The sequence below is a fragment of the Crocuta crocuta genome, unplaced genomic scaffold (assembly GCF_008692635.1).
Source record: "Crocuta crocuta isolate KB4526 unplaced genomic scaffold, BGI_CrCroc_1.0 scaffold24, whole genome shotgun sequence".
NCBI lineage: Eukaryota > Metazoa > Chordata > Mammalia > Carnivora > Hyaenidae > Crocuta > Crocuta crocuta.
In genome coordinates, this window is record NW_027530974.1 from 10,426,377 (window position 1) to 10,438,861 (window position 12,485).

The 12,485-nt window shown below is 43.9% G+C and overlaps 1 protein-coding gene across 1 annotated transcript in view; it reads left to right on the plus strand.

The window, feature by feature from the left end:
• Nucleotides 1-1,100: 1,100 nt before the first annotated feature.
• Nucleotides 1,101-12,485, plus strand: part of HIVEP1 (HIVEP zinc finger 1) — a gene marked incomplete at its 3' end in the record, with an annotated part of 157,454 nt that continues 146,069 nt past the window's right edge. The window contains exons 1-2 of the mRNA XM_077769980.1: nt 1,101-1,183; nt 4,124-4,266. Of these exons, the coding sequence (XP_077626106.1) occupies nt 4,227-4,266 (40 nt within the window). The remainder of the gene's footprint in view (nt 1,184-4,123; nt 4,267-12,485) is intronic.

Sequence of the window (12,485 nt, forward strand, 5' to 3'; positions counted from 1 at the left end):
AGGGTTTATTTTTTATTCATATGACCAGTTGGACATTATTTTTTGTGACTGCAATCCATTAGATGTCATCTACTTTTATAAAAGAGAGATGATTGCATCACTTGGTAATTTTAAAGATTGCAAGGTTGGGAACATCGTATGCTAAATAACATCACTTCGAATTTAGGCAGTTATTGGATTATCTTTGCTCTTATGACCAATTNGCTCGCCTTTACGGAGTATTCCATTTTTAATCATTCCCATTCTGGTGCATTAAGCTTTTCTTAGCTCAACCGAGCTAGAGGTAGGATTTCCTCGGGGGAATTTTCGGGGTCAACCCTAGAAGGAAAAGCCTAGATGTCTTTATGGAAGCCCCAGGGAACAAAACAATTCAAGTTTGCACAGATGGCCCACATAGTGGGTGTACGGTCGTTTAGCATTTTTATTCCTTAAAAGGGGAAAGCAGTTTGGTTTAATCTGAGAAATTTTAGGCATCAAAATGTTTGTTTTGCCTTACTCCTCCCAAGTTCATCGCGGTTCCTTAAACCAGTCACTTTTGGCTGCTTCCTTAGGTGTACATGTGCAATTTCTGAGCCCCAGATTTCTAACATTCTTTTAGTACGTCTCACCCCAAAAGACCTTACTCGATACCCTGGTCCAGCTCCTCCGGATTTACTTCCATAGATTACCACTCCTTGCTTCCTCTATTGCTTTCTAGCAGCTAGGGTCAAACTCTGGTTTATCGTAATTACTCCCTCTTCCTCGTCTCTCTTCTTCTCTGCGTCCCCGGAGCCGAGTCGGCTGCCCAGCACCGCACTTCCCTTTCTGACCCCAAAGACCCCTCCTCTCCCTGACCCAAGCTGTCAGGCGGACAGGCAAGGGTTAACCGCGCTGGCAGCCGGGGCGCTGGGAACCACCAGCCGGCTTTGGAGCGGCCTCTGGAATAACCTTGGCTTCCCTCAGTCTTTTAATAGAACATCCGCCACCAAGAAGTGGTTTCAGTTCGGGGTTAATAATATGTCCCCTTCCACCCTCCAAACCAACACCCCGCCCCCCTCCCTGTTTTTTTTTTAAGTTGTTTTTCAGAGTTAATGAGTTTCAAGTTTCACAATGACTTTCCNGCTGCGTGCGGGAGACACTTGCCACTTCTGGGCGCCCTCGCCGCGCGCGAGCGGCCCGAGCTGCGGTCCTGGGAGGCGAGCAGGTACGAGGGACCCAGCCTCCCCACCCCACGTTCCAGCCGCAGACGCATTTTGCAAGAGGGTGTGGGGGGGGTGAGGGAGACCAGGCCTCGGCTTCCCAACCTCCCGGCTTTGTGGCTTTCTTTTCCTTTCGTTCTTTGCTCCAAGTGCCTGTTTACTCCCAGCCACCTGGGTAGTTTCTTTCCGGGTTGGGAGTACGCGCCTGCAGCAGTTGGGAAGTGGGCGGTGGGTTTGGGCGCGGGTCGGCTCAGGCTCGCTCTGGGGTCGGGCTGGGGAAGGAGTTGCTGCTGGAGAGGGGAGGGGGCGGTGGGGGAGCCGGCGGCGAGGAGGAGTCTCAGGGCTGCCGCGGTCGCCTCANTCCTCCCCGCATCCACTCCCGGCTCCTTCCAGAGCTGGCACTTCCATTCCCCCTCCTCCTGGCATGCAAAGCGCTTTGTTCAGTGCAGCGTTGCAGAGGGGTTTTCCCAGGCTCCGCCCTCCACATTCATTCATGTTTTTTCTCCTTGCAACTGTCTTTACGTTTTTTGATCCTGTCATGTTTTTGCTCCGTGTAGTATTTATTTTTTTCCTGCAAAAGAACGGATTATTACTCGTCCTAGTCGCTCCAGTGCCGCTGTCTTTCCCTATACTCACTTCCCCCCTCAAGGGTCTAAACATGGGATGGACAGCCAGGGACAGTGGGTAGGTAGGGAACCGGGTAAGCCAGGAGCGGTTACTGATTGGGAATTTGCATATTTTATATTTAGGCTTCTGATACGGGGTCACGTGATTGTATTACATTCGGAGTTCGCGCTTTAAGAACTTCAGATATCGTGACCATTTAAAAGCTTTTAGTTAAGCGTTCATGCAGTTTGGCCCTAATGTCTCCGAATTCTCTATTGAATCAAGCTTTGTGAATCGGATGGTGGATGTATTTAATGCAGATTGTTGAAGAACCATATCTTTTATAGATCATTTAGCACCGTAATGGTATTTGGCCATCATATTTCGTATTCTTCCCCATGCAGTTAAAAAAATTGCAAATAATTTTGTGCAGCATCCGCACATAGCCTTATCAAGGGTAAAATAAGTGAAGTTAATTGTAGCCTTTTTTACTTCTGTTTTTTCTCTGCTGTAATGAAATAATAAATTTACAAAACCTTGTATAGGGATATTAGATCTAGTCTTCCCCACATAGGCTTTCTTAAGGAGTATTAGTATTTGAGTGTTTTTGTGTGCCAGGCAGTGGGCAAAGCATCAACATTGTTTAGCTTAGACCTTATAATCACCCTACAGGGTGGATACTATTTCCTAGTTTTAGTGTTGGGGAATCTGATCTTCAGAGAGGTTAAGTACCTTGAACAAGGCCACACAGTAAAGGGTAAAGCCTGGCTTTGAACCCAGTCTGGTTTGACAGCAAACTATGTAGTCATGACCTGTGCCCTACAGCCTGTTGAATAAAACCACAGACTAGGTATGATCTCCGTGGAGAGTAACTGAGTCACATGGTACCACATTTTTTTGTTGCTGACAATGGGCAGGTTAGTCAACCCTTCTTCTCTCTTCGTGTCTATACAGTAGATAAATGATAGCTATCTTACGAGTTATTAAGATTGGATTAGGTAATGTGTAGAAAGTACATAGGCACCCCGCAGGTGCTTAGTAAGTATTCTTTTGTTTTTCTACAGTACTTGATATAATAGGTTTTAAACAGAGCATTCCCATTCCATTCTTTGTGTCTGCTTAGTGATTAAACATAATTTCATGTTTATTATCATTGCCTTGGGCTTTGCTTATCAGCATTATTCCAGGAAATGAAAACTCAAGTTTTAGCGTTAGGATTCTTGAGGATCTTGGGGCGGATGAGAGAGAGGTGGCCGATTTGGGAAGAGAGATAATCAGATTTGGGATTATTACCATTTTGGCATATTGGATTTCCGATCACTGCCATCAAAACATAGAAGTCAGGACAGACTAGGTTATGCTGCAGTAACAAATAACTCCCAAACCTCAGCCACTTAAAACAACAAAAGGTCTCTTTCTTGTGTGTGCTCTGTGATCACCTTGGATTAGTAAGACCTCAGCTCTGTGTTGCATTACTCTCTGAACAGTGCCTGTCCCACAGCCCAGGGAACAGAGAGTGCTGGAGGATTTTGCTTTGGTAACTGGATGCAGTGTGTGTCTCCTCCACTCACAGGCCATTAGCCTGTGAGAACTGGTTACACATTGTAGCTAAATGTGGGGAGGCAGAAAGTACAGCCCTGTGACAAGCCTCAAACAGAAAGCTGGAGTAATGGGGGAGGGCAGCTCTGGTAGCAACCACATATTTTAACTGAATTAATTCAGCAGAACAAGATGAATGAGACATGGTCCTTGTTACCAAAGAGCTTATGGACAAGCAGAAGTATTATAAACGACATAACCCTTTTATAACATGATGCTACGCTTTAATTGTACCCTCTGATGTTACTTTAAAACCTACTTGAGTGAATCTTTTTTACTCTTCTCTGATAAGGTACAGTGATTTTCTGTTTCCTTTATGAGAAAGCCCAGATAGGGGCGTCTGGGTGGCTTAGTCGGTTAAGCGTCCGACTTTCGCTTGGGTCATGATCTCGCGGTTCGTGGGTTCGAGCCCCGCGTTGGGCTCTGTGCTGACTGCCAGCTCAGAGCCTGGAGCCTGTTTCAGAGTCTGTGTCTCCCTCTCTCTCTGACCCTCCCCTGCTCATGCTCTCTCTCTCTCTCCTAGCAATAAATAAAACATTAAAAAAAAAAAAGAAAGCCCAGATAGAGTAGCAAAATGAGATGTCCTATGGTTAATTACAAGTTAGTAAGTGATCCTATGCAGATGTCTCCAGCTTGGTTATCTTTTGTTGAGGTTAGGTTAGTGCTAACTCAGCCATAGCTTTAGAAATGTTTTTCTCCTTTGAAGGTAGTAAAATGTGATTTTTTCCCCCCGTTTTCAGCACATGGATTAATTGATGGATGTTGAGTTTATGGCACTACCTTTTTGTGACCTGCACTTCCTACAGTTTCTAAGAAGAAAAAGGGGCCCCTGAATCAAAGAAGATGCCTCGAACTAAACAGATTCATCCTAGAAATCTAAGAGGTAAGGCTCGGCATTAAATAGAGGGATGGTTCCCAATAAATCTTATGATAAAATATTTCTTGGGGAACAGAAATGGCAGATGGCTGGGTGTCAGCCCTGCCCCGTGGTGAGTGCCAGGAAGGCGCCATTTCTCGTGTTCATGTCCACTTTTCCCGTGCAATTCCTGACTCTTAGGAAATGCTTCATAAATATTTTGTTGAATGAATTCATCCGATTTGACAGAATGACAATGCCTTCCCAGCCATCAGTGTGGGGATGAAAGTGATTTACTTCCTCTTAACAGGGACCGCGTTTGCTTCGCGGAATCTGAACGGAAGAGTCGGATGTTCTTTGCCAACCAGATGAATGTGAATTTTGTACCCCTCCCCACACCGCTTTTGAGATTTATCTCTGTGCTGTTCTGTACATTAGATGATCTACAAGTGAAGAGGGTAGTGGTGGACATTAACTCAGACCATTACTTGCCTGACCTGTTTTTCCATGAGGAGGCAGTGGTTCAAAATTACGTACATTATGTATATTTCATACAAAGGTGAAAAAATGCGAGTTTCCCCTTAACTGAAGAGAGATTTTAATGTTAGGAAGGTGAGTTTATTTTAGCTTATTGTCTTCAAACCGTATGTTGTTCTAGTGTGTTATATCAACTGGGAAGAGCAGTTACCTTTTATATTCAATTTTAGTAGGGGAGGGTCTAGCAAGGCTAAGCAAAGAACCATCAGAGCAAATAATACTCCCCAACTGAGTCCAGTATCTTACAAAGTATTTACTATTACAGGCAAAAAAAAAAAAAAAAAAAAATTCTCAGGCACACGCCAGGTAAAAAATAAAGATCAAACCAATTAATTTAGAATGTGTCTTTGGGAAATAAGTTTGGCCGGTCACTGCGAGGTGTAATTGGAAATGTGGTCAGTTTTGTGGCCTCCTTGAATCTGCAACAGCGCTGATTTCCCGCCGAAAAGGGTGCTGGGGCTCCCTGCTGGCAGAGTTGGCTGCCTCGGACCAAGTTCAAATTGATGACTCTAGCACCAGTGTTTAATGAGGTGAGGCTTTAGATGGAGAACATTAAGTCTTATGCGTCTAAGTCTGAGTTTTCAGAGTTCCTTAGAAAATGTAGAAAATAGACCATGTATTTGCCTGTCTTTCTTGCCAGCATCTGAGCTCCTAAAAAGTAGATGCTTTCTCCCATTTACTGCTGTAGGCAGAGCCTTCCCACCCCTGGGTGCCAGCTGATGTGGGCATTTGGAGTCTTGGGCCCAGCCTTTATGATCCCGCCTGGGGGCTAAAGGAACCGTAGGCCCACACCGGTCCTGGCCGCTGATAGGAGCCCTGATATTTGTCGACAGGAACGCATGATTGATCTCAAAGTATTATTCATTAGGTCATAAATAGTAAACGTTTTTTTCATTATTTCATATATACAGGCATACCTTGGAGTTACTGTGGGTTCTGTTCCAGCTGACTGCAATAAAGCGAACATCGCGGTAAAGCGAGTCCAGTGAACTGTCTGGTGTGCCAGTTAGTGTAAACGTTACGTTTATGCTCTGCCGTGGTCGATGGATTTTGCAAGAGCCCGGTCTTAAAAAATGTACATGCGTCAATTAGAACATCCTTTGTTGCTAAAAATGCTAGTTCTCATCCGGGGCTTTCAACGAGTTGTGACCCCTTGACAGGTACAATAACGATAATGAAAAAGCTCGAAATGTTGTGAGAATCACCGAAACGTGACACAGAGACACAAAACGTCCAGTTAAACACAGCATCGCCACAAACCTCCTTCAGTTTGCAAAAGACGTGATCTGCAGAGTGCAGTAAAGTAGAGCCCAGTAAAATGAGGCGTGCTTGCCCTTTATCACGTTCTAGATCCCATGGCTGTCCAGAGAAATGCCGATCTCAGGCCACAGACTGTTTTCTTTTTTGCACCAAACATACAGCCCAATAGATAGTTGTCCAATGCCTTCAAGTGCCACTTTTTTAGGAGGTAGGGACAAAATGATACTCAAATGTAGACCCCCGAAAGAAGGGTGGAGTTGAGGGGAGGAGATGGTGAACACATACCTGCACCAGCGTGGTGAGGGAAGAGCAGAGGTATGGAGCTTCCCCAGAGTGGGGGCATCCTACTGTGCCCTGATGTGGGGGCGGGGCAGTTTGGCACCGGGCAGGGTAGGAAGAAAAGAGAACCAAAGGAACCATCTGAAGTAGGTTCTGTTCAGGGGCCAAAGGGGTGGGAGAGGGTAGGAGATTGGAAGAGGGGAATTAGAAATCAGATCCTGAGGGTCCACTGAATCTGAGTCTTAATTAATTTTTAAACATTTAGTTTTGAGGTTTGTTTTTTTTTTAATGTTTTTCTTTGAGAGAGATTGAGAGACCGAGCATGAATGGGGAAGGGGCAGAGAGAGAGGGAGACACAGAATCCAAAGCAGGCTTGAGGCTCTGAGCTGTCAGCATAGAGCCTGATGCGGGGCTCGAACTCATGAACTGCGAGATCATGACCTGAGCCCAATTCAGATGCTCAACTGACTGAGCCACCCAGGCACCCCTAAATGTTTATTTTTGAAAGAGAGTGAGTGTGCATGTGCGCAAGCTGGGGAGGGGCCGAGAGGTGGAGGGGGAAGAGGATCGGAAGCAGGCTCTGTGCTGGCAGCAGACAGCCCAATGCAGGGCTTGAACTCATGGACCAAGAGATCACCACCTGGGCTGAAGTCAGGCGCGTAACTGACTGAGCCACCCAGGCACCTCATGAGTCGAAACTTAGTATGTAGACCTAAAACTTGGAATAGGAAAGCTTCCTTGTTTTCTGAAATGAAGAGGATTTTAAAGTTTTCAAAGAGAACTTGAACTAAATTGAGGTCTGGCCCATCAGTGAGAATTGAGCAAGTTGCTCCACTGAGGCAGTAATGAGCTCTCAGGCCCCGAAGAGTAGATCAAAGTAGATTAGCCAAGTGGTGAGACCTGCAGGGTAGCCAGGCCTGGGGCGGGGGTGGGGTGGACTGACTGGGGGCGTGGGCATCGCTGCGTGGAAGGGGTGTATCTGAGCCAGTGAGCTTACTCAGCAGGCAAGGATGAGGGTGAGGCTGTTCTGGGTGGGGAAACCCGAGGAAACAAAGGCACAGAGGCAAGAAGGTGCTAAGAAAGAACACTTTCAGAGTTTCTACTTCCCTTCCAACATGTATGTGAGGACTGTATCCCCAGGCACCGTTTGGGGGTTATAGTAAGCAGGTATGTCCTGAATTGTAATTCCTCTGCTATTACTGGATAAATTCATTTTGCTGGTGTTTAAAAAACGAAAAAAGTAAGCCGGTAAATATTAGTGATGAAAAATGAATTTTTTAGCATTTATTTTGTACCTCGCTGTGACAGTTGAAATATACTGTTTGTTTTGCTTTCCCTGTCACCCACTGCTTTGATTGACAGAAGATGCGTTGTGTAAGTTAGCTATGCAATAGGGAGAGAGGAAATCAGAAGACCAGAAAGCGAGTCACAGCCCAGTTTGCTCACACTGCTTTAAGTGCATTTCTTCATTTTAGGCTTCCTTGGAAAATAGTCTGTGAAGTATTTGTCTCATGTTTGGTAATTAAGTCAGTAATAAAAAGATTTATGCTTGAACTCAGATTATATGTTTATTATGCTTCCGTGGCCATTTTAACTCTTGACATATAATTTTTCTTTGGTTTATTCTCAGTTCAACTGGTCTTAGATGGTCCAATGGGTATACAAAGCCGGAGGGTAAACTTAGTACAGCTTTCTGGAATGTAAATTTTATTCGGGGGAAACTCTACAAACGTATGCTTGTGTGTTCATGTATAAAAATATTTGCAAGTATAATCTATCATAGAGTATTCAAAATTTGTACGGATTAAAATTAGGCACATCTATGCTACGGTCCTGTGAGAGGTGGAATTTACACTTGTTCTATGTTAAGGTTCTTTAGTGGACAAGTGGGAAAAGAACTCATGTGTTAAGGGCAAGACAGGAGGGGGCCCCTGGGTGGCTCAGTCAGTTAAGTGTCCGACTTCGGCTCAGGTCATGATCTCACGGTCCGTGGGTTCAAGTCCTGCATCGGGCTCTATGCTGACCGCTCAGAGCCTGGAGCCTGTTTCAGATTCGGTGTCTCCCTCTCTCTCTGCCCCTCCCCCGCTCATGCTCTGTCTCTCAAAAATGAATAAATGTTAAAAAATATTTTAAAAAAAGGGAAGACATGAATTTGGGGCAAAACTGAACCAGAGTTAGAACTGATGGGGAATCCGTACAGGTTGTAGGAGGGGTTTGTTGAATCCTGGTGCCTCCATCCTCGACCCTATACACCAGATAGAACCTCTGTGGTTGTGCCTGTCTGCACGGATCAGGTGGGTAGAGTTTAAAAGGACATCTCCTCATGAGGCTGAATAAGAACTTCTGAAGAGCATGAGGGAAACACTTGGGTGTTCAGACGAAAGGCTTTGTATGTTGTCCTAGGTTCCCTGGAGAAGGACTCCCGGGCTGGAACTCCCACTCGTGATCACCTTCTACCGCAACCATTCCCTTCTGATCCCCCATGTCCCCTGTCCCCCCAGGTCATTGCTTGGACTCAGGTAACCCTGATGGAGTAAACGGGGACCTGCTGGGATTCTAGGTCAGTCCTCCTAAGAGAAAGGGCTGTTTTCCTACCGTACCAGTCAATGCTTTGAATGTGTTTCAAAACTTGGGGGAAGAAAGAAAATAGGCGTTACCTATTTTAGTTGAATTTGAGCCTAGGGTTTCAAAGACTGATCTAGTTGAAGATTGGAAGTCAGAGTAGAAAATAGCCAAGTGTTAACCTTTTGCAAAAAGGTGAGTTTTATTAACCTTCTGCAAAACATATTTTGGGAATCTTGGGGTGGCTGCTTCTCATTTTTATTGGTTGAGTGCACTTGGGTCTAAATGCCTGGCTTTATTATGACATGAGAAGCAGAGGGTGAGGTCCACCCATGGGGTCTGTGGATGCCCATCAGCTCCTTGTAAGATGAGGCCCAGAGTCCTGGGTTTGGCTCCAACATGGTTTGGCCTTCTCATTTTCCTGTGTAATCTGAAGAATAATTTCAGGAGCTCAGCCTGCAGACCCAGCGATTCTGGGCTCGCTCTTCTTTCTGCGAAGTATTTCTTTTCCCCTCCCATTTCCACTGTTTTCTTTCCTCATGTGGGAGATGTCTCTGCCGGAAGATTCCTCTTCATCTTTGAGCTTTCCCCCCTTCTCCCCCCTTCTCCCCCCTTCTCCCCCCTTCTCCCCTCTTCTCTCCCCTTCTCTCCCCTTCTCCCCTCTTCTATCCCTTCCATCTCACTCCCCAAAGTACAGGGGGGCCCCCATTACAGGTACCCTTCTCCATTTCTGATACTGCATCATAATTTATTCTCCTGTAGATCTGTTGTCTTAGCGGGCTATAACTCTACGTGTCAAAATAGACTGTTCTAGTCATCCGTCTGTGATCAACAAAAGTGTATTTGCACTAGCTTATTCGCAAGCTAGAGGGTTAAAGATGATTTGTACTCTGGAAATTTGTTTATGCTTCTGAACCTTGATTAGCAAATGCTTCTTCTCGTAGCCTTGATTAAGAAACCTGTTAGAATATAAAACTTTAATCACCTGAACCAAGTGCTTATTATTAACTTTTGTGTTATGTGAGTTTGTGCCATAGGATTCCTAAAGTTTATCTCTTTGGTACATTTCATTGATATAATGGTGAAGAGTTGGGTCTCATGTTATTGCTGGCTAGCTGTGTGGCCTTGGGCAAGCCGCAAGTGTTGGATAATGCGTGAAGATTAGATAATACGGCAACATTTAGCCCAATGCCTGGCACCAGGTAAACACTCAGTACTGAGTTGTAGTTTTATAGGAAACCGGTTTCTGCCAAACTCTTGGGTTGCATTTGCTTTGCCAACAGAGGAAACCCAGAAGCTCAGTGTTCATTACCGATAGGTCTTATTGTCCTCAGTGTCTAGGGCTTGGGGCGTGGAGGAGAGACATCACTTAGGAAAGAATATGGGAAGGAAAACTCGTAGCCAGTGTGTTGCCTCCTCAGTTTGTCTGTGTTATGAGCGCATTTAAAAGTGCTCGTCATCCTGTTCCGATGGATGTGACAGCCTGCAGTCCTCACTTGTGTTTAGGTTGTGACATAGCATCACTCGCTCTGTCCCCTGTGCTCCCCACCTGTGGGGATGTCCAGGACCCTGGGGGTTTTCAGGAGTAATCCGATGAATGTGGTTATTTTCATTGGCTGTCAGTGTGTGGACCCCCTCCAGGGACTGTTTGGTAAATCATCTGTCTTTCGTTTCCCTGTTATGTGGGGATGGTCTTGTTGAGCTTATAAGTAGAATAAATTGAATTCTGATGATTTTGAGATGGAATTCCAACCATGTATGCATCTTTTTTTAAATATTTGAATGTCAAGTCAGCATTTCTGTGTAGACGGTCTTAAGATTTGAGAAGTCTGAAATCTTGCAGGGTAAACAACCCATGGTTTATTGAAAACAATTCTGTATAGGACTACAGCTAGAAAGGAAATAACTAAATAACTTCGCCTATAGTTTTTGATGTTAAAGGTAAGAAAAGGATTGAAGTTATTAGCAGCTACCACGTAAGTAGCCGTCCTTTGACTAGGATAAAAATCCTAGGTTTCATATAGCAAGCCTCCCATTTGTTTTCCGATAATTACTTTGCAGCTCATATGAAGAGCTCGTTTGATGCTTTTGGAATGCTTAACATTCACCAAATGCTTTTTTCTTTTTAAAAGCAAATACAAGATGTAATAATAAGATTAATCAGGGTAATGATTTTATTTTAGAACATCTTTGCACAAAATACGTTCTGATGAGGTGTAATTTTATCTTATCGTAGAAGAGGAAAATGCATAATGCGTATAAAATTCTTCCATTATACACATACATTGTTGAGCTCTACATTTAGAATGCCATGTCATTTGAACAAGTCTGGAACAAAGTTGGTTCTTGTGTTATCTGAACACATATTCTGTGAGTAAATTAAATGCCTTATTTTTTCAGTCCTATATTTATTATTTTAAAACATTTTAACAGCACTCTTTAGCATCAATTCATCTCCCTCATTTTATAGATGAGAAAGTCAACCAGAGACACTGAAGTGAGTTGGCTTTGAGCAGCTTATTTGTATGCTATTTGAGATGTTTGTGGAGTGGGCTTGAGAATTTTATTTTTTTAAAGTCCTACTGCTTCCCATAGTTATGGTTTGTTGTGGACTTGTGGCAATAGGCATGTTGTGTTATACATCATCTTTACGATAAAAAGGTCTGTATGCTAGGTTTTTTTCAACATGCTTTTAATATCTTTGCTCATGTAATCCTTACACCCAAGTGAGACAGATGCTAATAATGCCCCTATTATATAGCCATGGGGATGAGGCAGAGAGGTTGCTGGTTGCTGAGGGTCCCACAGCCTGGAGGTCTCCACTGCCTTTGCTCTTGCCTGTCATGCTTATAGTTGCTAATGCTGTTAGGAGAGTTTTCCTGATTACTAAGAGCTTGCAAATGCGCCCCCTCCCAATTGCAAAGTAAAGTTTGTCAAGCACAGCACATGGGGCCAAGGTTACTCAGAAGGTCAGAATTTGAAGGACGTTGGTTTTCCCTCTCTAAGTCGTTAGTTGTTGAAATTCATTTCAGAGTTGGTTATGTATTTATTACTCTCAGCTGGACTTGCTGTTAGGAAGAAAGGAATGTCCAGGCTCTTCAAGAAAGAATAGTTCCATCAAAGAAGTTGGCTTATGTATTTACTTAGTAATATATAGTTGAAAGTAGAGATACCTTGCTTAAAAGGGGAAAATGGTAGTATTTATTTATTTTTGATACTTATTTAAAAGATTTATTATGAAATACACTTGACATACGATATTATATTAGTTTCAGGTGTTCAGCATAGCAATGTGACAATTCTATACCTGACTCCCTGCTCACCATGATAACTGTGGTCACCATCTGTCACCATCCAACATTATTACAATATTATTGACTATATTCCTTATGTGTTTTCATGCATTTTGTCTGTGGGTATTTTGCATCTCCATGACTTACTTATTTTATAACTAGACGTTTTTACCTCTTAATCCTCTTCACCTGTTTTGCCCATCCCCCAACCCATCTCCCCTCTGGCAACCACCAGTTCTCTGTATTTATGGATCTATTTCTGCTTTTTGTTGTTTTGTTTTTAGATTCCTATATAAGTGAAATCTTACAGAGTTT